Consider the following 23,129-nt stretch of genomic DNA (forward strand, 5'->3'; position numbering starts at 1 on the left):
TGTATCTCAGATTTGAGAAGAAAATTTTATAAAACTTTAGAGTTGTTGCTGTTTTGTCTTGTGGAGCATTCACTATTAATCAAGTTTTTTTTTATTTTTAATATGCAGAATTGTGTGCATTGGTCATTTGCTATTTAGTCTCTCCAAGTATTTTTCAGCAGATCTATGAAAAGAGAATCAGCTCTTTCAAAAAAAAAAAAAACCTTAATGTGGGCAATATCGCTGCAAGCTAAGAATGGAGCACTTCAGCTAAGACTAAATTTTATCTGAATTTGTCTCATGTTACCAAATATTTTCATTTGTTTTGAATATCTCAAAAGATTTATGCTACAAAATACATGAAACCAAAAGAGAAATAAGCTCACCAAAAGTACTATTTATTGCACCTATTGCGAAAGAACAAAACCATACTTCCAAAAAGACTTAAGGATTATACCAAATATAACAAGAAATAAAATTAACTTATGATTTCTTGAGAAGACCAGCCAGCCTCTTCACATAAAAGGGAAGAAGCAACAGAGGAAACAAGAAAAACACAACGAAAAAAGCAAGAGTGTAACAGGTTAGGAGATACAATGTAAGCAATTTGAGCACAATGCTTTCTTCAGTTTCTCTCCCACGGGGCTCCCTGCCACCCTCAAGTATCAGCACAAATATCCCTCAGAGGGTCTTCCCCCAGTTAGTATTACATCACCATATTTATTCTTTGTGGTCTATATCTTCCACTAGAATCTGAGCCCCATAAAGTTATTTTATAGTCTTATTAACAAGCATAGTGTCTGGCATGTTGTGAACACTGTGTGTGTAAATGAATAGCCCCTTTGGGCAGCAGACTGACCACAGAAATAACTTAAGTTCTGTTTTGGTCACAGGAAACCATCTATGTCGTCCCTAAATAACTCCAGAAAGCCTCGACTATAGTAAGACATGTACCCATGCTGCCATTAAGGGTAATGCCAAATTGTTATTGCATTCAGACAGAAAAAAAACTGTCCATAACACGACTAAAAGCACTGTGGTTAATGTATTCAGCGATAACTGTGTTTAATAAGCTTTTACGCTGTGCAGGTAAAATATGTATAATTTCCTCCTTGAGTCATTCCCATTAGCTCAGAGCCTAGAGTATTACTTTGCCAACAAAGGTCTGTCTAGTCAAGGCTATGGTTTTTCCAGTAGTCATGTATGGATGTGAGAGTTGGACTGTGAAGAAAGCTGAGCGCCGAAGAATTGATGCTTTTGAAGTGTGGTGTTGGAGAAGACTCTTGAGAGTCCCTTGGACTGCAGGGAGATCCAACCAGTCCATTGTAAAGGAGATCCGCCCTGGGTGTTCTTTGGAAGGAATGATGCTAAAGCTGTAACTCCAATACTTTGGCCACCCCATGCGAAGAGTTGACTCATTGGAAAAGACTCTGATGCTGGGAGGGATTGGGGGCAGGAGGAAAAGGGGACGACAGAGGATGAGATGGCTGGATGGCATCACCGGCTCAATGGACGTGAGTTTGAGTGAACTCCGGGAGTTGGTGATGGACAGGGAGGCCTGGCGTGCTGCGATTCATGGGGTCGCAAAGAGTCGGACACGACTGAGCGACTGAACTGAAGAGTGTGTCAAGCAATGTAAAGTTCTATAGCAAAAGCTGAGCCACACCTTAAGGTTCTGTGAGAGACCTAGAAGTTTGCTTGAGATGGAAGATTCCAATTGTCTACCGTCTCCTTCAACTATATATTAGTATTGATACAATCCCACTGCTTTCCCTGCACTACATCCAACAGTTGTTTTGAGAAAGTAGGTAAGAAGGAGAAAGAAATTTCCCTCTTTGAGTCCCCTCTTTTGGGCCAGTACTTCCTAGGGTCAAATGTCAAGCTAGATGTATCCTTGGTGCTTGGAGAGCACCCACCACTCTCAAAGCAGGGAGTCGGGATGGAACTGGTCAGACCTACTAAACACCTGCACCTTGTCAGCCCAGTTAATCAAGGTCAAGCTACCCTTTATGTTGTCTCTTTTTCGACTCGAGGGAATTAATAGTCACGATTAAGCCTTCTAGCCTTGTCACTGCCGACCACAAGGAGCGGCCCCCTAAGTCCACTGCACAAACGCAGAGTAACTATCAAGAACTCCCCAAGGGGGCAGTGGAGCACCACAAGAGAGCTTCAGGCCTGCAAAGTCGCGCGGTCTCGCGGAGTGAAAAACTCCTACGCCCGCCGTAAAGGACCCCTTGGAGGAAGTCGGAAACATCTCAATACATCCGGGACAGCCGGTGTCTCCGAGCTCAAGCGTCTAAGACCACGCTTCCCACATTTGGTGAGGTTAACTATGTGTCGCCGCTTCCCGCCGCAGCTTGGGTGGGCTGTGGACAGCTCCGGCTAAGCCGAAAACGAATCCTCATGTTGAAGATGGAAACCAATAAGGCACTTTTCACTTCCCACCCCACTGTCCCAAATGTCTCCTTTTAGGGAGCACGACTTTCGAGGTAACACTAGATACCCACCCTCGCGGCTAACGAACACTCAAGTAGCGTTCCGCTCGGCGGGGAATGGAACTAGAATCCCGGCGTCCTCTCGGCTTCCGTAACGACGTAGCGGGGAGTGGGGCGGTGATGTAGCCGCTCTGGCCTGCGGCGGGCATCTCTATGGTACCGACAGGAGGGTGGAGAGGGTATAGGGGGGCGGGGCCGCCGTTCGCGTCACAGGCTTGCCTCAGCAGGCGGAGCAGATAGTGGTTGCCTTTGGTCCTCAGTGAGGAGCAGACTGTATGGACGCCGCGAAACTGCGTCCTGAGGTGGGAGGCCGGAAGCGGGGACCGCTTGAATCTGAAAGTCTAGAAGATCCAGGTTCTCGGTGGGGAAGGCGGCAGGCGCATGGGACCCGGGAGCAGGTGGAGTGTGCTCGACCGGCAGTAGCCCGGAGCCCTTCGGCTTTGTCGCGCCTTCTAGGTCCCATAGGCATTCAGCCCTCACCTAAGCTCCTCGCCCCTTGCGTTTCCTTGGGTCTGGGCGGGGTGCCGGCGCTCTCGCCTGAGTTGCCCCTTGCCATCCTTACCGGGCTCGAGGGCCCGTAATGCGCCCCCGGCTCAAGTGCTTAGTCGCTCAATCGTGTCCGGGTCTGTGCGACCCCATGGACTGTAGCCTGCCAGGCTCCTCTGCCCACGGGATTCTCCAGGCAGGAATGCTGGAGTGGGTTGCCGTGTCCTTAAGAGGATCTTTCTGACCCAGAGACTGAACCTGTGTCTCGTGTGTCTCCTGGTTTAGCAGGCGAGTTCTTTACCGCTAGCGCCACCTGGGAAGCCCTGAATCAGGCCCGTAGTTGGTGGCATTATACTGTAATGGAGATGGTGTGTGGTAGAGTTTGGCTGTTGCAGAAGGTGTCTCCTGCAAGTCATGGAAATTGATGATCTGGGTAACTGGCTGTTATGGCAGATATCATTAAAAATAATATCGTTAGTTCACAGGCTGAGGATTGCTAACTTGCTTTCCCCTTGTATTAGTATCATGACATATTAAACACCTTGAGCATATTAGCTTCATGCATGACAAGTTTAAAAGAAAATTACAATTCTCGTAATGAACTTGCCCAACAAAAGTGAATATGTAAAATAAACATTAAGCTATTTTACAGTTTAAGAGGTTCTAGAGCCCATTCTATTTATGGAGAAGGAGCAGGAAGTGGGGAAACTGGAAGGGAAATGAAAAATGGGACACTTGGGTGTTCTCAGTTCAGTCGCTTAGTCGTTATCAGACTCTGCGACCCTGTGGACTGAGTGTTCTAATCAGAGATAGTAAAAGGAAGTACACCTATTAAATTTCTCATACCCAGAATCTATTCTATACATCTGCACCAACAGTTGCAGTGGAATAGATGATCAAGTTGTGTGTTTCTGGGGCCATAATTATACCTTTCTTGAAAAGAGAAACTACTGTTTTAACTATCCATGCTGCAAAACAAATTACCCCAAAGCTTAGAGGCTTAAAACAGTAAACAGTTGCTACCTCGCTGTATCTTTGGGCCAGGACTTTTGGAAGAGACTTAGCTGGGTGGTTCTGCTCAGGGTCTCAAAGTTGTAGTTCTAGATGTTGGCAGGGCTGCAGACATCTGAAGGCTTGACTGGGGCTGAAGGATCTGCTTTGGAGTTTACCCAAGTGTGCTTTTTATTCCTCTCTCATCGAGCAAGTTGTTTACACCTTCCATTTAAAATGCGATTTGTGCTACCCTATTATGTGTATCCGTTCCTATTCATAAACTACTATATAGTTATTTTGTAAACAATTTTTTCTTTTTCAGATCACTTTAAATTTGGATCATCATTTAAATACTTTAAGTGATCTTTTCTTGTTTCATTTTGCTCATGACACTTCATTAGCTACCTGATCATTTTTGTATCTGAGCTCATCAAGTAAAATATACGGTGAGTAACATTTAAATATTTATTGATGGTTGAAAATTGTTTAGTGAGTAAAAAAAGATGGACGTAATGAAATGGCTTTACAGAGACATCATGCAACTTGCAGTTAGGTGGATGATGACCTTTTATTTCTGTGTGCTTTCTGGGATGAGATTTGACAATGAATCTGTAATTAAATGCATATGGAAGCAAAGTTTGAGTGGCAGAAGAGCTGTTCTATTAGGCCTTTATGTATACTGTGCCCAACCTACGTTCTCCTCGCACTCATCCACCTGATTGGCCGCCTTTCTCCTTAGGGCTAATTTACAGGCCACAGCTTACTGAAGGAGGGGGATATTGTTTGATGCTGTGGCACCTCTCTGGCTTGGTCATTAATTCAATTTGTGTGTCCCAGTTTCCATCCAGCTAAGTGGATAATGATGTTATCTTTGGTTTAAGGAATATTTTATAAACTTTATATATACTGAGCCTTTAAACACATTGACTTCTTTATCCATTCAGGTGTCAAATGCTTACTTTGCAAAGTAGAAACAAATGATTCATGACTTATGGAGCTATAAATCTTAAGGTATATATAGAAAGGATTCATGTCCTTGGAGGTCTCTTTTGCATTTTGGTTGTATCTCTTGGTTGAGAATACCTTGAAATCATTATTTCCTAATCCTGGAAGAATCTGTAGACTATAACTCAGTATTTGTGCTTTAGAGAACAATTTTCATTTTTTCAGTTTTGCAAATGACTAAGAATGTGAGGGGGTTTCCCTGGTGACTCAGTGGTAAAGAATCTGCTTGCCAATGCAGGAGACAAGAGTTCAATCCCTGGATTGGGAAGATCCCTTGAAGAAGGAAATGGCAACCTACTCCAGTATTCTTGCCCAGGAAATCCCACAGATAGAGGAGCCTGGTGGGCAATAGTCCATGAGGGGGTCACAAAAGAGTCAGACACGACTAAGGGACTAAACAACAAAAGAATTCGAGGATTGTTTTAGGGTCCCATATCATTAACAAAATAGCTGTTCTCTACAAAGCAAGTATTCTTCACACTATTAATTAAATTAATTAATTAATAATTTAATTAATTAATAATTTAATTAATTAATAATTTAATTAATTAAAATATTAATGGAAACTTCATAAATTTATTTCATCTAGAGATATAGAAATCTTTAATATAGACTTCATATGCCAACCAATACATAAATGTGAATACATTATTTTTATATTATACTATCAATTGGACTTATGAGATTTACATACAACTTTACAGCTTCCCAGGTTGCACTAGTGGTAAAGAACCTGCCTGCCATTGCAGGAGATGTAAAAGACACAGGTTCAGTCCGTGGGTTGGGAAGATACCCTGGAGGGGATGGCAGTCCACTCCAGTATTCTTACCTGGAGAATCCTGTGGACAGAGGAGCCTGGCAGGCTACAGTCCATAGGGCTGCACAGAGTCGGACACAACTGAAGTGACAGCATGCATGCACACATACAACTTTATTAATGTTTATTAATGTTGTATAGTCTAATATTTTTATTAACATTTATAATGCTATGTATATATTTCTACATTTTAAAAAATTACACTTTTATGAAGCTGAGTTTAGCATCGTGGTCTGAGTTTAATTAATTCTAACTAACTTTTCAAAGGAGTTTTATTGGTTTTGTGTTCATGCTGCTGCTGCTGCTGCTGCTAAGTCACTTCAGTCGCGTCCGACTCTGTGTGACCCCATAGACGGCAGCCCACCAGGCTCCCCCACCCCTGGGATTCTCCAGGCGAGAACACTGGAGTGGGTTGCCATTTCCTTCTCCAAAGCATGAAAGTGACAAGTGAAAGTGAAGTCACTTAGTCGTGCCCAACTCTTAGCGACCCCGTGGACTGCAGCCTACCAGGCTCCTCCGTCCATGAGATTTTCCAGGCAAGAGTACTGGAGTGGGTTGCCATTGCCTTCTCCATGTGTTCATGATAGATATTGAAAATTTGGGGGAAATCAAAGAAAGGAAAAAAATAATGATCACATGTAAGCTGAATGAACAGTCTCCCAGATTTTTTACATGTATGTACATATTTTTAACAAAAAGGTAATACTTTATGTATTATTTTATAGGATACCTTTAAAATTTTAATATTTAATATGTCAATAAATTGGAAATAAGTATTTTTTAATGACTGCATAATAATATGGAATTCATTTCAGTAGTCCTGTATTTTGGACACATAGTTTCTAACTTTTCCTTATAAACAATGCCATGCTGAACATTCACGTGTAACTCTTTGTATATATCTAATTAGTTTCTTAGGGTAATTTTGTAGAAATGGAAATGCTGAGTCAAAAGTGTTTGCTCATTTATTAATCATTTTTGGTACATATTGTCAAATTGTTTGAGAAAAGTTATGCCAATTTATACAACTGCTAATACTCTATTATAATAAAGTGATCATTTCCCCACCACTAACAGATCATTAGCGATCTTTTGTCAATCTTAGATTGAAATCTCATTGTTTTAAATTAAATTCAATTGATTACCAATAAAGTTGAAATATTTTAATACTCTTCTTGATCTTTGTATTTCTTCCTTTTCCAAATTGCCTTTTCTTAGACATAGCCAAGTTATTATTGAGATACTTATTTTTTCTTTGTGTTAATCTTTTTTTCTTTTTTATTTGGCTACATCAGGTCTTAGTTGCAGCACTCAGGGTCTTCATGTGTTACATGGGGTCTTGCGTTGTGGCTCACAAACGCTAGCTGTGTGTGGTGTGCGGGCTCCAAAGCACGTGGGCTCAGTAGCTGTGGCATGTGAGCTGGGTTTCTCTGTGGCATATGGGGTCTTAGTTCCCCCTGACCAGGGACTGCACCTGCATCCCGTGCATTGCAAGGCGGATTCTTAACCACTGGACCGGCCCATCTTCTCATTAATCTTAAAAACTCTTTGTAAAGTAAGGCTTCTTGTCTTTCTCCATCATACATTTTCAAAATTGCCTTCATGTATTAGTCTTTAACTTTGCCATGCAGTTTACATTTTTATACAATCGTGTCTATCAGTATTTTTAAAATATTTTTGAGCTCCTCTAAAAGTCTAGCCAGCTGGACTATGTAGAAGTCTGTTTACAAATTCATGTAAATATCCCAAATTTGGTACCAAACTGATTACAAAAGCTCTCTTGACCATGGTTTCCATGGTTCCCAGGCAGCTAGTCAGTCAAACTGATTCCCTCTCTTAATTTAACCAGAGAAATGGTCTGTATTATTAATATAACACTCTAATCCATGTGAATGTGACATTTTGAAATCTAAAGTTGTTTAAACAACTCCTCCATATAAAATCGAGCATTGTACAGATGATCCAATCTCAGGTTTCACCTGATGATTGACTTTTCAGTACTACTTAGCAATTAAAACCTTTTGTAACGGAACCCATTACCATTGCAGACTGGTCATTATCCTGCTCAGTATAGTATATATTTGAGATTCCTCTTCTAACGCATGTAGAAGGAGAAAAGAACCACTTTCTACTAGTTATGCTGAAAAGGCCAAATACTATCTTTTCAACCTCCCTTGCAGCTCAGGAATGGGCATGTGATCTAGGCCCAGCCAGTGCCCAACTCTGAATTTTGTATTGAGAGCAAAGAAACAGAACTCCAAGAATTTTTTTATAACAGCAGCAGATGAGGCAGAACTAGCAGCAATGCCCGTGATAATATCTGGTGATGGGTTAAGCAGTGTAAGCTGGATTCAGGGGCAGGGGGGTCTTCACTGCAGGTGTCTGGTGTCATGTGCTCTGAGGTGCTTGAGGCATAGTTTGAAACTTGTCTCTTGAAACCTGGCAAGTCTGTGATTTCCCAATATCCTTTTAATAAATGCTTTTTGCTTGTATTGCCAGAGTGCTTTCTGTTCCATGTACTTAAGAAACCTAACTGACACAGGATCTGAGTACAATAATAATTGTTCCTTACCAATTTGGAATGGTACATACATTTCCCTCTTCTGCAAACACACACTTGATCTGTCTCAGATTTTGTGTTCACCTTTCAGTGTTCACATCACTCTTCTTTTGCAAGTTTGCTTGCTAAGTCTATTCAGTTGTATCCTTGCAACCCAATGGACTGTAGCCTGCCAGGCTCCTCAATGCATGGAATTCTCCAGGCAAGAATACTGGAGTGGGTTGCCATTTCCTTCTCCAGGGGTACTTCCCAACCTAGGGATCAAACCTGCTTCTCCTATGTCTCCTGCATTGGCAGGTAGGTTCTTACCACTAGTGCCACCTGAGATTGAATGCCAGTCTGAAAACAGTCTGTGAAGCTGCTAAAAGAAAATCCCTGTTATGATTTTGACTAGAGGTGGATTAAATTTATAGATTAATTTGAGGACAGTAATATCATCCATGTTGTCTTCTATAAACCATTCAGTAAAATGGTCTGGCTCTTGTTATCAGTGAAGTTCCATCAAAGAAGCAAAACTACTTTGCATGCTAACGAATAAGAAAGACCTTCTGTAACTGTAGGGGCTGGGAGAGCAGGCAGTGCTTTTGAGTCTGTTTTTGGGCCTGAAGCATGTCAGCTAGACAGTTGGGAAGGGAAGGTGGATGTGGATGAGAACAAGGACATTGCAGTCTGCACTGGCCTCTCACCAGCTTTAGTTTCGATGCTGTGGGTGAGCTGCAGGAGAGGCCCAGGACTTGGAGAGGGTGAAGGAAGATATGGTGGGAGTTGAAGGAACTGCAGGCCTAGCCTGCCCACACCAGCAAGGTGAGCTGACAGATCAGCAACAACACATGCAACCTCCACAGTGTCTAGCACCAACCTTCAGAGTTTAAAAATATGGCTGCTATTTCACTTCTGCTTTCCAAGTTCCATGTACAGAGTCTCCTATAGCTGGCACTACAGGAAGGGGATTCTGGGAAGTGTATTTCCAGCTTAGCTGGAACATAGCACAAAGCCACAGAGCTCTACATAGTTGATCGACGTAATACAGTTCTGTCATTTTCTTCACGTGCGGTGCAGTATCTGTTCAGTTTATCCTTGATATTTGAGTTTTTATTGCTGTTATGAATGTTCATTTTCCTGTACTTTCCCCTTACAATTATTGCTGGTATATTCATAATTTATCTTGAATTAGCCACCTTTTGCAACTTAAATTCTAGGATAGGCTACATTGCTTCAGTTGTGTCCAACTCTGTGCAACCCTATAGACTGTAGCTTGCCAGGCTCCTCTGTCCATGGGATTCTCCAGGCAAGAATACTGGAATGGATTGCCATGCCCTCCTCCAAGGGATCTTCCCAACCCAAGGATCAAACCCACACACATCTCTCAACCTGCATTGACTGGCAGGTTCTTTATCACTAGTGAGACCTGAGAAGCTCTAATTTCTAAAAATTTTCAATTTATTATCTTGAATAAGCAGTCATTTCACTTACAAATTAATGTAATTGTCTTTTCCTTCCTGAGGAGGGTAATGATACATTTTCACTCTCCCTCCCTCTATCTCTTCTGAGAAATGGAGTAAAAGTGTTAGTCTCTAGTTGTGTCAACTCTTTGGGACCCCATAGACTGTAGCCCACGAGGCTCCTCTGTCCATGGAATTCTCCAGGTAAGCATACTGGAGTGGGTTGCCATTTCCTACTCCAGGGGATCTTCCTGAGCCAAGGATCAAACCCTGGTTGGTCTCCTGCACTGCAGGCAGATGGAAGCCCCAAGAAATGGAGTATGTTCTGCCAGTAAACAAGGATATCACAGTCATCATCCATTCCGTTCTCCACTGTGAATTCCTGAGCCGCAAGGGAACTCAGGAAGGCGAATACCTGCGACCTCATAGCCATCAGATTGCAGCCACTCCCTAGAGTCAGCTCGAGAGACCTCAGGATGTGAAAAACACAGGGTACTGGCCCCAGGATTGCTGCGATGCAAATGAATGATTTCAGTGAGCCCAGACTCTTGCATCTTCTCATACATAGAAAAGCACTAAATTCCTTAAATTGGAATATCTGGTTTCTCTTATTAACAGTAATCTTTTAATGTTCAGACTACCTGCTGTTTGTTGTAAAACTTGTATATAACCTGACTCCTCCCCTCTCCTCCTCAAGCCTAGCTGTTCTTTCAGGATTATTTGAGATGTTCATCTCCTGGGCTTGAAGTCCTAAAAATTCCCACCAAATAAAGCGTAACTCTCAACTTTTAGGCTGTGACTTTTTTTTAAGTCAACACTTGCTTGCTTCATTGCATTGATTAGAAATGCCAGAACAGTATTATAACAGCTGCACTGTTTCTGACTTTAAAGGTAATGTTTCTTGGTTTTCATTCATTTTGGTTCTTATAACCTAGCAATTCTTAATGTTTAGTGAGCATAAGAATTACCTGGTAGTCACACTTGCTAAACATGGAGATTTCCAAGAAAAATGCTGCATTTTACTAAATGCCATTTAAGCATTTACTAGGCAATACCTGGTGGATAATAGATACACTGTATGATGAATTTTCATTAATTCATTCAACAAATACTTACTGAGCATCCACAACCAGAGCATACTTCTCAGATGTAATGGTTTTGCTGGAATTCAGAAAGCTATAGTGGATAAGACTGGCAGCAGACCACCAAACAATGACCATGACCCTTTTTTTTGGGTGCAACTTTGGTTTTTGGAAGTGCTTTGGAGCTTCTTTTCTGTCCAACTGCTTAGCTGGTCGTCACCGGTTTTCATAAAAAATCCACTTTTCCTTGCAGGTCACAATCTGATTGAGAAATGGTTTGTTGTTGCGTAGAATAAGAGAAGACAACACTTCAAAATGATGGTGTTTTTTTTTTTGTTGTTGTTGTTGTTTTTCCCGGTCAGCTCTTGAGGCCACCCACTTATCGGGCTTTTTTACCTTTTCAATTTGCTACAAATGCCAAACAACTGTAGAATGGTTGACGTTGAGTTCTCAGCAGCTTCTCACGTAGTTGTAAGAGAATCAGGTTTGATGGTGGTTCTCAGTTGGTCATTGTCAACTTCTGATGACCGGTCACTATGCTCTGTGGCTTCAGGGCCCTAGTCTTATTTGCAAAACTTCTTGAACTACTCTGTAATTCATTAGCAGTTCCTGGGCCAAATGTGTTGTTGATGTTACTTGTTGTCTTTGCTGCTTTACGACCCATTTGGAACTCGATTTTAAAAATAACTCAAATTTGCTTTTTGTCTAACATCATTTCCATAGTCTAAAATAAATGTAAAATAAACAGCAAGTAATTGGTGAAAAACAAAGCGAGAAATGTACATTAAAATGGTATATAACATAACCACATTTAAGAGTGTATTCCAACATCAAATGGCAAAGTTCAACAATGCAAAACTACAATTACTTTTGCACCAGCCTAATACCACTGCTGCTTAATTTTGTTTGTGTTTTCTAGATAGGTATTTTCTCAGCTCTTTATTTTCTATATTGCTGAGACTTTTTGTTTGAGATGTTTTCTTATGAACAGTAACTTCATGGATGTTTCTTTCTTTTCCAAGCTGTCTCTTTATAGAGAAATTTAATACATTCACATCTATTATAGTATTTGTGTTTGACGTGTTTGTTTCCTTTTTTTTTTTTTTTGGTATGTGAGGGTGGGAGTAAAATTGTCTTCTTCATAGTTTACTTTTCTACTTTGCTATATTGAGCAAGTTTTCTGTATTTTTCTCTTATTCCCATAAAAATTTAAAAGACCTGCTCCTTGATTATTTTTTCCCAAAAAATTATATATAAGTGTTATAATTTCTAAGGAAAAATCTTAAAATTTATAGTTGTCACATAGATGCTATAATTTAGTTATGTTTAGAGTCCCTGTTGTCATAGTCCTGTTCTCTCAGAGCTCTGTAATTGTCCCACAATGTTCGGTGTTGGTGTTAATTACATTCTGTTTCTTTTGCAGATAACTGTTGTTGCTGGTTTGGGTCTTAAGGATTTTATCTTTATTTATTTTTAAATATTTATTATTTTTATTTATTTAGCTGCTCAGGATCTTAGTTGCAGCATGTGGGATCTAGTTCCCTGCTGCTGCTGCTGCTGCTGCTAAGTCGCTTCAGTTGCGTCCGACTCTGTGCGACCCCATAGATGGCAGCCCACCAGGCTCCTCCATCCCAGGGATTCTCAAGGCAAGAACACTGGAGTGGGTTGCCATTTCCTTCTCCAACGCATGAAAGTGAAAAGTGAAAGTGAAATCGCTCAGTCGTGTCCAACTCTTAGCGACCCCATGGACTGCAGCCCACCAGGCTCCTCCGTCCATGGGATTTTCCAGGCAAGAGTACTGGAGTGGGGTGCATTTCCTTCTCCACTAGTTCCCTGACCAGGGATCAAACCTGGGCCCCCTACATTGGGAGCATGGGGTATTAGCCACTGGACCACCAGGGAAGTCCTCTCTTTATTTTTTGAATTTGTTTTTTCTCTCAATGTCCAACTCTTTGTCCTTTTTTTTTTTTTTTTCTCCCTCAAGCTTTTAGAAAATTCTTTGAATGTATTTTTATTAATTGTGTTTTTTGAAGCATTCATCTTACTATGCGTTGCTTGTTTTGAGTTTTTATTTGGGCAGTCAGGTTTTTTATTTCCATAAGCTCTTTCTTGTTTTCAGGTTGCTCCTTACACGAAAGGCTGCTATTGTTATTGACAATAAAGTATATTTTCCTAACTTTTTAACATCTGTATTGGAGTATAATTGACATATGATAAACTGCATATGTTTAAAATATGCAGTTTGATACATTTTGGTGTGGGTTTGAAACTATGAACCATGAAACTGTTACCACAATCAAGATAATGAAGTAATGAATCTGTCTCTCCAGTTTTCTTATGCTCCTTTTTAATCCTTCCTGCACCTCCTTTCTTGCATTTTCTAGAATTTTGTATAAGTGGGATCATACTAGGTACTTTTTAAAAAAACATTTCTAGATAAGAAATTCAAACATAAAAGTATTACCTAAATTTAACAATTATAACATTTTCCCATACTTTATTTGCTTCTTAAAAATACTTTGTTTTATAACAGTTTTAGGTTAATAGAAAAGTTGAGCAGAGTAGAAAGTATTCCCATATGTCCATTCTTGCTCTACACATTTCTCCCCATTATTAACTTTTTCCAAGAGTGTGGCATGTTTGCTTGGCTTCCCCAGTGGCTCAGCGGTAAAGCATCTGCCTGCAATGCAGGAGACGCAGACCTTCCTGGGTCCGTCCAGGAAGGTTACAGTCCACGGGGTTGCAAAGAATTGGACAAAACTGATCATGCACATACATTACATTACACACACACATTTGATACAATTAATGAATAAGTATTGATATGTTGTTATTGACTAACGTCCACAGTTCACATTAGGGTTCATTCTTTGTACAGTTCTATAAGTTTTTGTGCTAAGTCGCTTCAGTCATGTCCAACTCTTTGTGACCCCATGGACTATAGTATGCCAGGCTCCTCAGTCCAGGCGATTCTCTAGGCAAGAACACTGGAGTAGGTTGCCATGCCCTCCTCCAAGGGATCTTCCTGACCCAGGAATGGAACCTGCATCTCTTTAGGGCTCCTGCATTGGCAGGTGAGTTCTTTACCACTAGTGCCACCTAGGAAGCACCCTATGGGCTTTTACTGTAGCCTTCCCGCGCCTCCCCCCACCCCCCATATTTTGTTTCTCCAGTTGGGTTTTTCCAGTTTGAAACTAATAAAAAAAAAAAAAAGCTGCTATGAGCATTGATGTGCAAGTCTTTGTGTGGATGTTTGCTCTCGTTTCTCTTAGGTAAATGCCTAGGAATGGAATGACTGAGTCATATGGTAGGAGTATGTTTAACTTTCTCAGAGACTGGAAAGTGGTTGTATCATGTTACATTTCCGCCAATAATGTATGAGAGTTCTGATCGCTCCACATTTTGCCAACATTTGGAAACGGTCAGCCTTAAATTTTAGCCATTCTGATAGTTACGTTTGGACTCTCATTGTGGTTTTACTTTCCATTTCCCTAATAATTAATGATGTTGAGCACATTTCATGTGCTTATTGACCGTTTGTATATCATCCTTGTAAAGTACCTTTTCACATCTTTCATACATCTTGTTATCAGCCTGTTTTTCTGTGATCATGTTTTGAGAATTCTTTATTCTGTATACATATCCTTTATCAAATATGAGATATGCAAATATTTTCTCCCAATCTATGTCTTGTGTTTTAATTCTCTTAACATTGTCGTTCAAAGAGCAGAAGTTCTTAAGTTTAATGAAGCTCAATTTATTAACTTTTTTAAACAATGGAGCTTTAATACTGCTACCAAGAACTCTTTGTATAACCCGAGGACAAAGATATCCTCCTGTATTTTCTTCCAAAAGTTTTATAGATTTGTTTTACTTTTACTGTGATCCATTTTGAGTTAATTTTTATATAGGGAGGAAGGTATGGATTGAGGTTCATTATTTTTGCATATGGATACCCAGTTGTTATAGCACCGTTTGTTGAAAGGAGTGTCTTTTCTCCATTGACTTTCCTTTGCATATTTGTCAAAAATCAGTTGACCATATGTGTGGATCTGTTTGAACCCACTCTCTATTCTGTTGCATTGATATATTTGTCTGTCTTCATAATGGCACCACATTCTTGGTTATGTAGCTTTATAGCAAGACTTGAAGTCAGGTGGTGCAAGTCCTTCAACTTAGACCTTTTTAAAGGTGTTTTCCTATTCTAGGTGTTTTGCATTTCTCTATAAACTGTTAGAATATATACAGTGATCTATGTATAGTTTTTATTACAGAATGGAAGTTGAATCATTCTCAATAAATCATTTAGTTAGTCTTTAATGCTCAGAACAAAGACACAACAATACAAAGTAAAAACTTCAGGTATCACACAATATTAATAACTGGATAAGTGATCTCAATATTTTATGCCAGGTGAGCACTCAGAATTATGATTGCCTTTTTATGCCAGTTAAGGTCCTTTGGTTAGAGGTAACAGTCAGGAAAAGGGGACTTATTGAGAAAATCCTGAAGTAGCTCATAGAAGTGAAAGGTGAGTTGCAGGAACCAGGGCAGCTCTGAGAACCTTAGAGATTGGTCCTGAGGACTTGATGTCCTTATGATTCTTTTTTCCTAGGCTCTTCCATGTAGTAGAGCCCATGCTCTATAAGAAGTAAAGGAACTTTCTCCATCAGGTCCACTTGGAAAAATTCTGATAAGGAGTCCAGTTGGCCTAGCCAGGGTCACCTTCATCAGCAGAGTAATCACTGCCATTCACTACTATAAAATTATTACTAATTAGTCATTGCTATTTAATCACTACTACTAGTAAGGGAGGCAGGGAGTTCTAATTGGTCAGCTCCAGAGTCTGGGTATTGTGATGAGCACTTTTCCCAAAGGAAGGTGATGCTGTTATCAGAAAAAGTATGGAAAGCAGTTGCTGGAGTGGATGCCCACTGCTCTGTAGTACACATTGCCAAAAGAAAGATTTGATGACTTCAAAGTAATAGATTAGTCAACAGGTTTTCTTAAATTTCCCTTGATGCATGCTACCATCTAAACAGTTGTTCCTACAAGGCTAATCTGTTCTCTTTGGGCCACGTGGCTTATTATATATAAACTTAAGAAATACTATGTCTTTCAATACTTGAAAGTTTCTAAGACAGTATATCATAAAATGTTCTCCCTGTACACACTCAAAGGTACCCATGTGAAGTAATGGATATGCTAACTGTATGATGATCATTTCACAATACATATGTATATTAAATCATCACATTCTGCAGCTTAAACTTACACAGTGCTGTGTATCAGTTATATCTCAATAAAGCTGGGGGGGGGGGGAATGAAATTACAGATAACAGTTAAAGAAAAAAGGACTTTCCTGGTGGTACAGTGGATAAGAATCCACCTGCCAATGCTGGGGACTTATTTGATCCCCGGTCTGGGAAGATTCTACGTGCTGCAGAGCAACTAAGCCCAGGTGCCTGGAGCCTGAGTTTCGCAACAAGAGTAGCCACCGCAGTGAGAAACCCCCATACCACAACAGAGAGCAGCCCCCGCTCGCCGCAACTAGAGAAAAGTTGGAGCAGCAGTGAAGACCCAGCACAGCCAAAAATAAGCAAACAGTGGAAGAAACACCAATTTTTACAATTTGATTTTATACTTCTAGAATTATTGCTGGTATTTTTTATTTATATATCATACGGCATCCCACAGTCCATTAATATTTTTCTCTCCTTTCTATTTTAGGATGACTGGGAATGTAAACAAGAACAAGCTGTTTGTTTTGTGATGGCTTTTAGCATGTACTGACGTACTGTTTGCAATGGCATCAGAGACTGAGAAGACTCATGCTTTGCTCCAGTCGTGCAGCACTGAATCTCTTCTTTCCAGCCTTGGTCTGGGCTTATTCTGCACAGTAGCTGACAGACTTCTTCAGTTTCCCATAATTCAACAAAATGCCTGGCTTCGTGCACTTTCAGATAATTCAGTACACTGTGTGATTGGCATGTGGTCATGGGCAATAGTCATTGGAATCAGGAAGAAGACTGACTTTGGAGAAATCATTTTAGCTGGATTTTTAGCCTCTGTTATCGATATAGACCACTTTTTGCTATCTGGATCCCTGTCTTTAAAGGTAAGAAGCCTATATGTTTAATTTTTCTGGTCTTTGATTTCTTTGACGCCATGATATTGATATTTATAGCATCAGTTTAGTTAGAGAAGATTAGCCTTATTTTAAAACAAGAAAGCCCATTCATCCAGTTTTTTTGAGCACCACTTTCCTGAGGGTTCACATATGTTACTGACCACATTATATCACATCACAAAGTGCTGTGGATGTGCCCAGAGCAAAGGTTCAATAATTATAACTGAGGGGTTCCATTCTGGCTTTATAGGAGATGTTTTAGCCAAGTCTTTTATTTTTTTAATTGAGGTATAATTGATTTAGAATGTTGTGTTAATTTCTGCTGTACAACAAAGTGGTTCAGTTAAACATATATATATACATTCTTTTTTAAAGCTATATTCTTTTCCATTATGGTTTATTGCAGAATACTGAATAGAGTTCCTTGTGCTATACAGTAGGACATTGTTGGTTATCCATTAGCCAAGTCTTGAAGGAGAGATTAAGTTCTATACTCTGCTGTGCTTAGTTGCTTCAGTCGTGTCCGACTCTTTGCAACCTATGGACTGTAGCCCGCCAGGCTCCTCTGTCCATGGGATTCTACAGGCGAGAATACTGGAGTGGGTTGCCATGCCCTCCTCCAGGTGAAATATCCCAATCCAGGAAGCAAACCCATATCTCTGGCATCTTCTGCATTGCAAGCAATTTCTTTACCTGCTGAACCACCTGGTAAGCCCATTAGCACACTGCTGCTGCTGTTGCTGCTGCTGCAACAACCCACTGGAGTGGGTTGCCATTGCCTTCTCCAATGCAGGAAAGTGAAAAGTGAAAGTGAAGTCGCTCAGTCGTGTCCTAAGACCCCCTAAACCTTGTTCCCATTAGCTCATGGTATCAGAATGTGGAGAAGCAAACCTATAGGTTTGTCTCCTGACTACCTTCATAAGGCATGTATCTGGTGTTATCAACTGCACACAGGCCTCCTGAATGGATGGTTTCTCCAGCCCTGCAGAGCCTCTCAAACTGCTTCTGTAAGTGACATATGCAGTAAGCAAGGGCACCAGTATAAAGACAAATGCTAATTGAATAATATTGGAGCAGCATTTCACACAGGATATGAAGCACAGGATATGAAGTAAGTGAAGAACAGAACCAGGAAAAATCATGTCCTAGACCAGGACTGGTAGGAGTTTACCTGTTTTTGCGGGCAAGCTGTCACTTCAGTCATATCCGACTTTGTGTGACCCTATGGACTGTAGCCCACCAGGTTCCTCTGTCCATGGGGTTCTCCAGATAAGAATACTGGAGTGGGTTGCCATGCCCTTCTCCAGGGAATCTCCCCCACCCAGGGATGGAAACTGGATCTCTTAAGTCTCCTGTATTATAGGTGGGTTCTTTACCACTGGTGCAACCTGGGAAGCCCTATCTATTTTTTACTTCTATGATTTTATGATATATCCTTCTTTTATTATTTATGAATAAAGGTTCTGCATGAATATTTTAGAAATCAGGCAAGCAACAGAAATATCTTGTTTCCTCCTTGTGTGTGTGTGTTAGTCACTAAGTTGTGTCCAACTATTTGCTACCCCATGGACTGTAGCCCACCAGGCTCCTCTGTCCATGGGATTTTCCAGGCAAGAATACTGGAGTGGGTTGCCATTTCCTTCTCCAGGGGATCTTCCCGACCCAGGGATTGAACCTGGGTCTCCCGCCTTGCAGGCAGACTCTTTACCGTCTGAACCACCAGGGAAGTTTCTTCCTTAGAAACTATTAATGTAAATAGTCAATATCTGTCCATACATCCAGAGCGTAACTACTAATCATCTCAACAGGAGGCTGTTGCTCTCCTCCGAGCAGTGACTACCATAGGCGCCCCATCCCACCCTGTTATTAGGGAGCATGTTATGCTGTGGGTATAGAACTTAAAACCCTGGTTTCATTCCTGGGTCAGGAAGATCCCCTGGAGAAGGGATAGGCTACTCACTCCAGTAGCTCCCTGATAGCTCAGATGGTAAAGAATCCATCTGCAATGCAGGAGACCTGGGTTCAATCCCTGGGTTGGGAAGATTCCCCTGGAGGAGGGCATGGCAACCCACTCCAATATTCTTGCCTGGAGAGTCCCCATGGACAGAGGAGCCTGGCAGGCTGCAGTCCATGGTGTCACAGAGTCGGACATGACTGAGCTGCTAAACACAGCGCAGCATAGAACTTAAAAACAAAGGTGGAGACTAAAACGGCATAATGCAGAAATGTTTTATGTTTTGACAGAATAGAAATAGACAACTGAAAGTATGGAGAAGGGAGAAGGATAAGAATGTAGAATAAATCAACTCTTTGACTGATGTTTAGCAAGTTGTTGTTGTTCAGTCGCTAAGTCACGCCTGACTCTGTGACACCATGGACTGCAGCACGGCGGGCCTCTCTGTCCTTCGTCATCTCCAAGAGTTTCCCGTGGATCATTCACGAATTGAGCCTGGAAAACTTGCATTTGTTTAGATATTGATTACATTTTTACAATGGTTTAGAAATTCTATTGGTTTATTTAACTCAACTTTCAAATCATGTTTAAAATAATACACTCTTTCTAATGCTTTTGTAAATAAATTTGAAAGTATTCAAGGCTAATATAAAATAGTTACAACAAAAATACTCCCCTTTTATGCATTTATTAATTGAAGAATGGAGTAGGGGAGAGGCAGGATAGGAGAAAGGAATTATGAGATACAAACTACTAAGTATAGAATAATTAAAATACAAAGATGTAATGTACAGAGCAGGAAATATAACCAATATTCTATAACAATGTTAAATGGAATATAACCAATTAAAAAATTGTATAGCTAAGTTGTATACCTGAAATTAATATAACATTGTAAATCAACTATACCTCACAGTTTTTTATGTTTAATTGAAGTGTATTTTAATCAATTGTGAGACTTTTTCATTGCTCTTAGAGGCCCCAAACAATTCTTTAAAACTCCAAATTTACTCTAACCATACATTTAGGATATAAATTGTATTGTGACTTTTCTGAGCACATAGTAGGAAACTTTAAGAAGTTAGTCACATGTTCTTGAGATCTTGATTTCATTTTTAGTGCAAAGTGTATTTGGAGGTGACATAGAAAATGTTCCCTTTGCATTTCCAGTAGACTGCAGGAAAACATACTTACGATGTTAGGCAGCATCTATAAAGTGCTGTTTGCCGAGAAGGAGATGATACTAGCTACCGCTTTCTCCCTGCAGGCTGCTCTGAGTCTTCCACGACGCCCTTTCCTTCACTGTTCTACTGTGATACCCACTGTGGTTCTGACCCTAAAGTTTACAATGCACTTCTTCAAGCTCAAAGACTCATGGTGCTTTCTTCCCTGGATGTTATTTATATCCTGGACCTCACACCACATCCGAGATGGAATTCGCCATGGCTTGTGGATGTGTCCATTTGGAAAAACTTCTCCTTTGCCATTTTGGCTTTATGTAATAATCACATCATCTCTACCTCACATCTGTTCATTCGTCATGTATTTCACAGGGACCAGACAAATGATGTCTTCAAAACATGGAATTCATATTGATGTGTGAGATAACCACATGGCAGTCTTTGAGGACCACTGGTTGAGACAATGACAACCAACATTAAAGTGAATTTAAAACACATATAAGGCACTTATAGTAATTATTATAATTCCTAAATCCTCCTGCTCAGGAGGCATGTACATTTCTTAAAAAATTATCTGTATTTGTTGTATTCCTTTCTTCTATAACACTGTAGTGCGATATCAGAGTTTCACTCCATGGTATATTTTATTATTTGTTTTCTTTATCTGGCTTTACTAATATTATTAGATTAACATCCAGTTAAGTTTTCTGGAAATATACCTTTAAGGTAATTCATTTCCTGATGAAAAACAGCTCAAATTTTAGGATGATTAATTTGTGGAACGTTAGCATTTTATTTGGATCCAAGTTTTCCTGAGATACTGAGATAAGAAAATGGGCAAAGTAAATGAGATTATGAATAAGATGTATAATGAATGCTAACGTTTCTTCGTTTCATATATTTTGATCCTGACTCATTTGCCAAGTGCTTTAGTGAGTTGTGACTACTGGCAGAAACTGCTTTAGTGCATTTATAATATTCTTAAAAGACAATAGCATTAGACCTAGATTATTGTTTTAGAAATAACTTTGGGAAATTATTATAATGTGTTGGCTGTAGTAACATTCTACCGAAGTACTACTTTCCAGTATCTTTGCCCTCAAATCTCATGTGTTGGAGTTTTAACTGTTTTGAAAAACATGACTAAATTTAACAAAATATTTGTTTAAAGTTAACATTAACAAAATATTGATACTTGACCCATCACCATAGAATCCACAAAAAAGGACCTAACCAATAATGTCATTTCAAATGTAAGCTCCTGAATGTGCCATTAAAATTGCTTTAGTTGCTATCAATTTGTTTATATGCTATTCTAAAATACTATACCAGCTAAATTGTTTCTTAAAAATTTGCCTGATACTGACAATTTTTTTTTTTCCCCAAAAAAGGTAGTATTAAGAGATTGGCTTTTTCCTCTGTTCTTTAAGTTGATCTTCTGTTAAAAAATGATTAACCTTCATTGGAGAAGGAAAATTGAGTTGCTGTAAGCTTTACATTTGCAGTTTAATGTTACTTTGATATAAGTCGGTGCCCCCAAAGCACCTGTTTTTGTTTTTGTAGCATTTGTACCAGCTGCTGTCTTCAGATTTTCTTACACGTTTGAGTTTGTAATGCTGGTGATTTTGTGCCTTAATCTCTGAGAAGTGATGAAGTGATGCCTTATCCAAAGCAGGTTTTTCTTATTAAGTTAACAGAGTTCTGTAAATTGTTATAAATGGTCAGGCTCTTTAGTTTTTCTTCTTCTTGTTAACTAATTGGTTGCAATCTGTTATATTTTATAAAATAATTCACCCTTACAATCTGTTCTTGTCTTTCCAGAGCAATTACTGTGTCAATTTGGTTGGTTTAATAGTATACATTATATAGTGGGGGTAAATTGATTAAGGTAGAGATTTTTTAAAAGCATTTGATTTTAGAAATCCATGGAAATAAAGTTATCTTGTGTCATTTTTCTGACTGAATTACACAACTCTCCCTTTTTTCCCTTCTCTGTATTAAACAAATTAATATCATAAAAATATAGGGCCTTAAATAAGAATGTCACATGGGCATTTTGGAGGTTGTCCTAACTTTATTAGAATGGGAACTCACTTTGACCATGTCTCCTTGCTTAAACAGTCACTTCAGATTTTAAGTGTGGCTTTATCTTTGTTCCTACCTCCACCATCAGAAACGTTTATTGTCCTCTAAGTGGTCTCTGAAAGCAGTGGTTGTAACCTGTAGAGATATAGTGACCAAGTTCCCATGCCACCATTGTGTTCCTTCTCTTAGTGGAAGAGCTTGTGTCAATACAGCTTACGTTGTATCGTCCTTGTACATGTGTGTTTTCTCTATTCTCTAGACATTCTCCTTTCTTGTAATGTTTCTGTCTTGGCTGTATCACTGATCTGACCTCCCAGCCTACTGGTCTCTTGAGCCACTTCTGTTATACTGGCTACTCAGGAGAACTTCTACCAATAAACTGTTTTCTACTCATCCCAAGCCTACTTTCTTTTAGCAGTAGACTAAGAACCCCTGCCACCTCTTCTTAATATCGTCTGCTTCTGTTAGGTCCATACCATTTCTGTCCTTTATCGAGCCCATCTTTGCATGAAATGTTCCCTTGGTATCTAATTTTCTTGAAGAGATCTCTAGTCTTTCCCATTCTGTTGTTTTCCTCTATTTCTTTGCATTGATCGCTGAGGAAGGCTTTCTTATCTCTTCTTGCTATTCTTTGGAACTCTGCATTCAGATGCTTATATCTTTCCTTTTCTCCTTTGCTTTTCACTTCTCTTTTCACAGCTATTTGTAAGGCCTCCTCAGACAGCCATTTTGCTTTTTTGCATTTGTTTTCCATGGGGATGGTCTTGATCCCTGTCTCCTGTACAATGTCACGAACCTCCGTCCATAGTTCATCAGGAACTCTATCTATCAGATCTAGTCCGAGAAATATCAATAACCTCAGATATGCAGATGACACCACCCTTATGGCAGAAAGTGAAGAGGAACTGAAAAGCCTCTTG

General features: G+C 39.9%; 1 protein-coding gene across 2 annotated transcripts; it reads left to right on the forward strand.

The window, feature by feature from the left end:
* Positions 1 to 2,648: 2,648 nt before the first annotated feature.
* On the forward strand, positions 2,649 to 22,088 carry TMEM267 (transmembrane protein 267). 2 transcript variants are annotated; one of them, XM_019983092.2, is made up of 4 exons: positions 2,649 to 2,776; positions 4,276 to 4,399; positions 16,590 to 16,977; positions 20,211 to 22,088. In XM_019983092.2, the coding sequence occupies exons 3-4, from the start codon at positions 16,666 to 16,668 to the stop codon at positions 20,544 to 20,546; spliced, it is 648 nt and encodes a 215-aa protein (XP_019838651.1). In that variant the 5' UTR covers positions 2,649 to 2,776; positions 4,276 to 4,399; positions 16,590 to 16,665; the 3' UTR covers positions 20,547 to 22,088. The 2 variants fall into 2 exon arrangements, with proteins under 2 accessions (XP_019838651.1, XP_019838654.1); XM_019983095.2 differs by having other exon boundaries at positions 2,716 to 2,872.
* The last annotated feature ends 1,041 nt before the right edge of the window (positions 22,089 to 23,129 follow it).

Source organism: Bos indicus, chromosome 20, assembly GCF_029378745.1.
Source record: "Bos indicus isolate NIAB-ARS_2022 breed Sahiwal x Tharparkar chromosome 20, NIAB-ARS_B.indTharparkar_mat_pri_1.0, whole genome shotgun sequence".
NCBI classification, from domain to species: domain Eukaryota; kingdom Metazoa; phylum Chordata; class Mammalia; order Artiodactyla; family Bovidae; genus Bos; species Bos indicus.

Bases quoted from the DNA above. Each gene is read 5' to 3' on its own strand.
- TMEM267 (XM_019983092.2), top strand. From the start codon at position 16,666: ATGGCATCAGAGACTGAGAAGACTCATGCTTTGCTCCAGTCGTGCAGC. The intron at 16,978-20,210 runs GTAAGAAGCCTA...TTCTCCCTGCAG, and splicing joins CTGGATCCCTGTCTTTAAAG to GCTGCTCTGAGTCTTCCACG.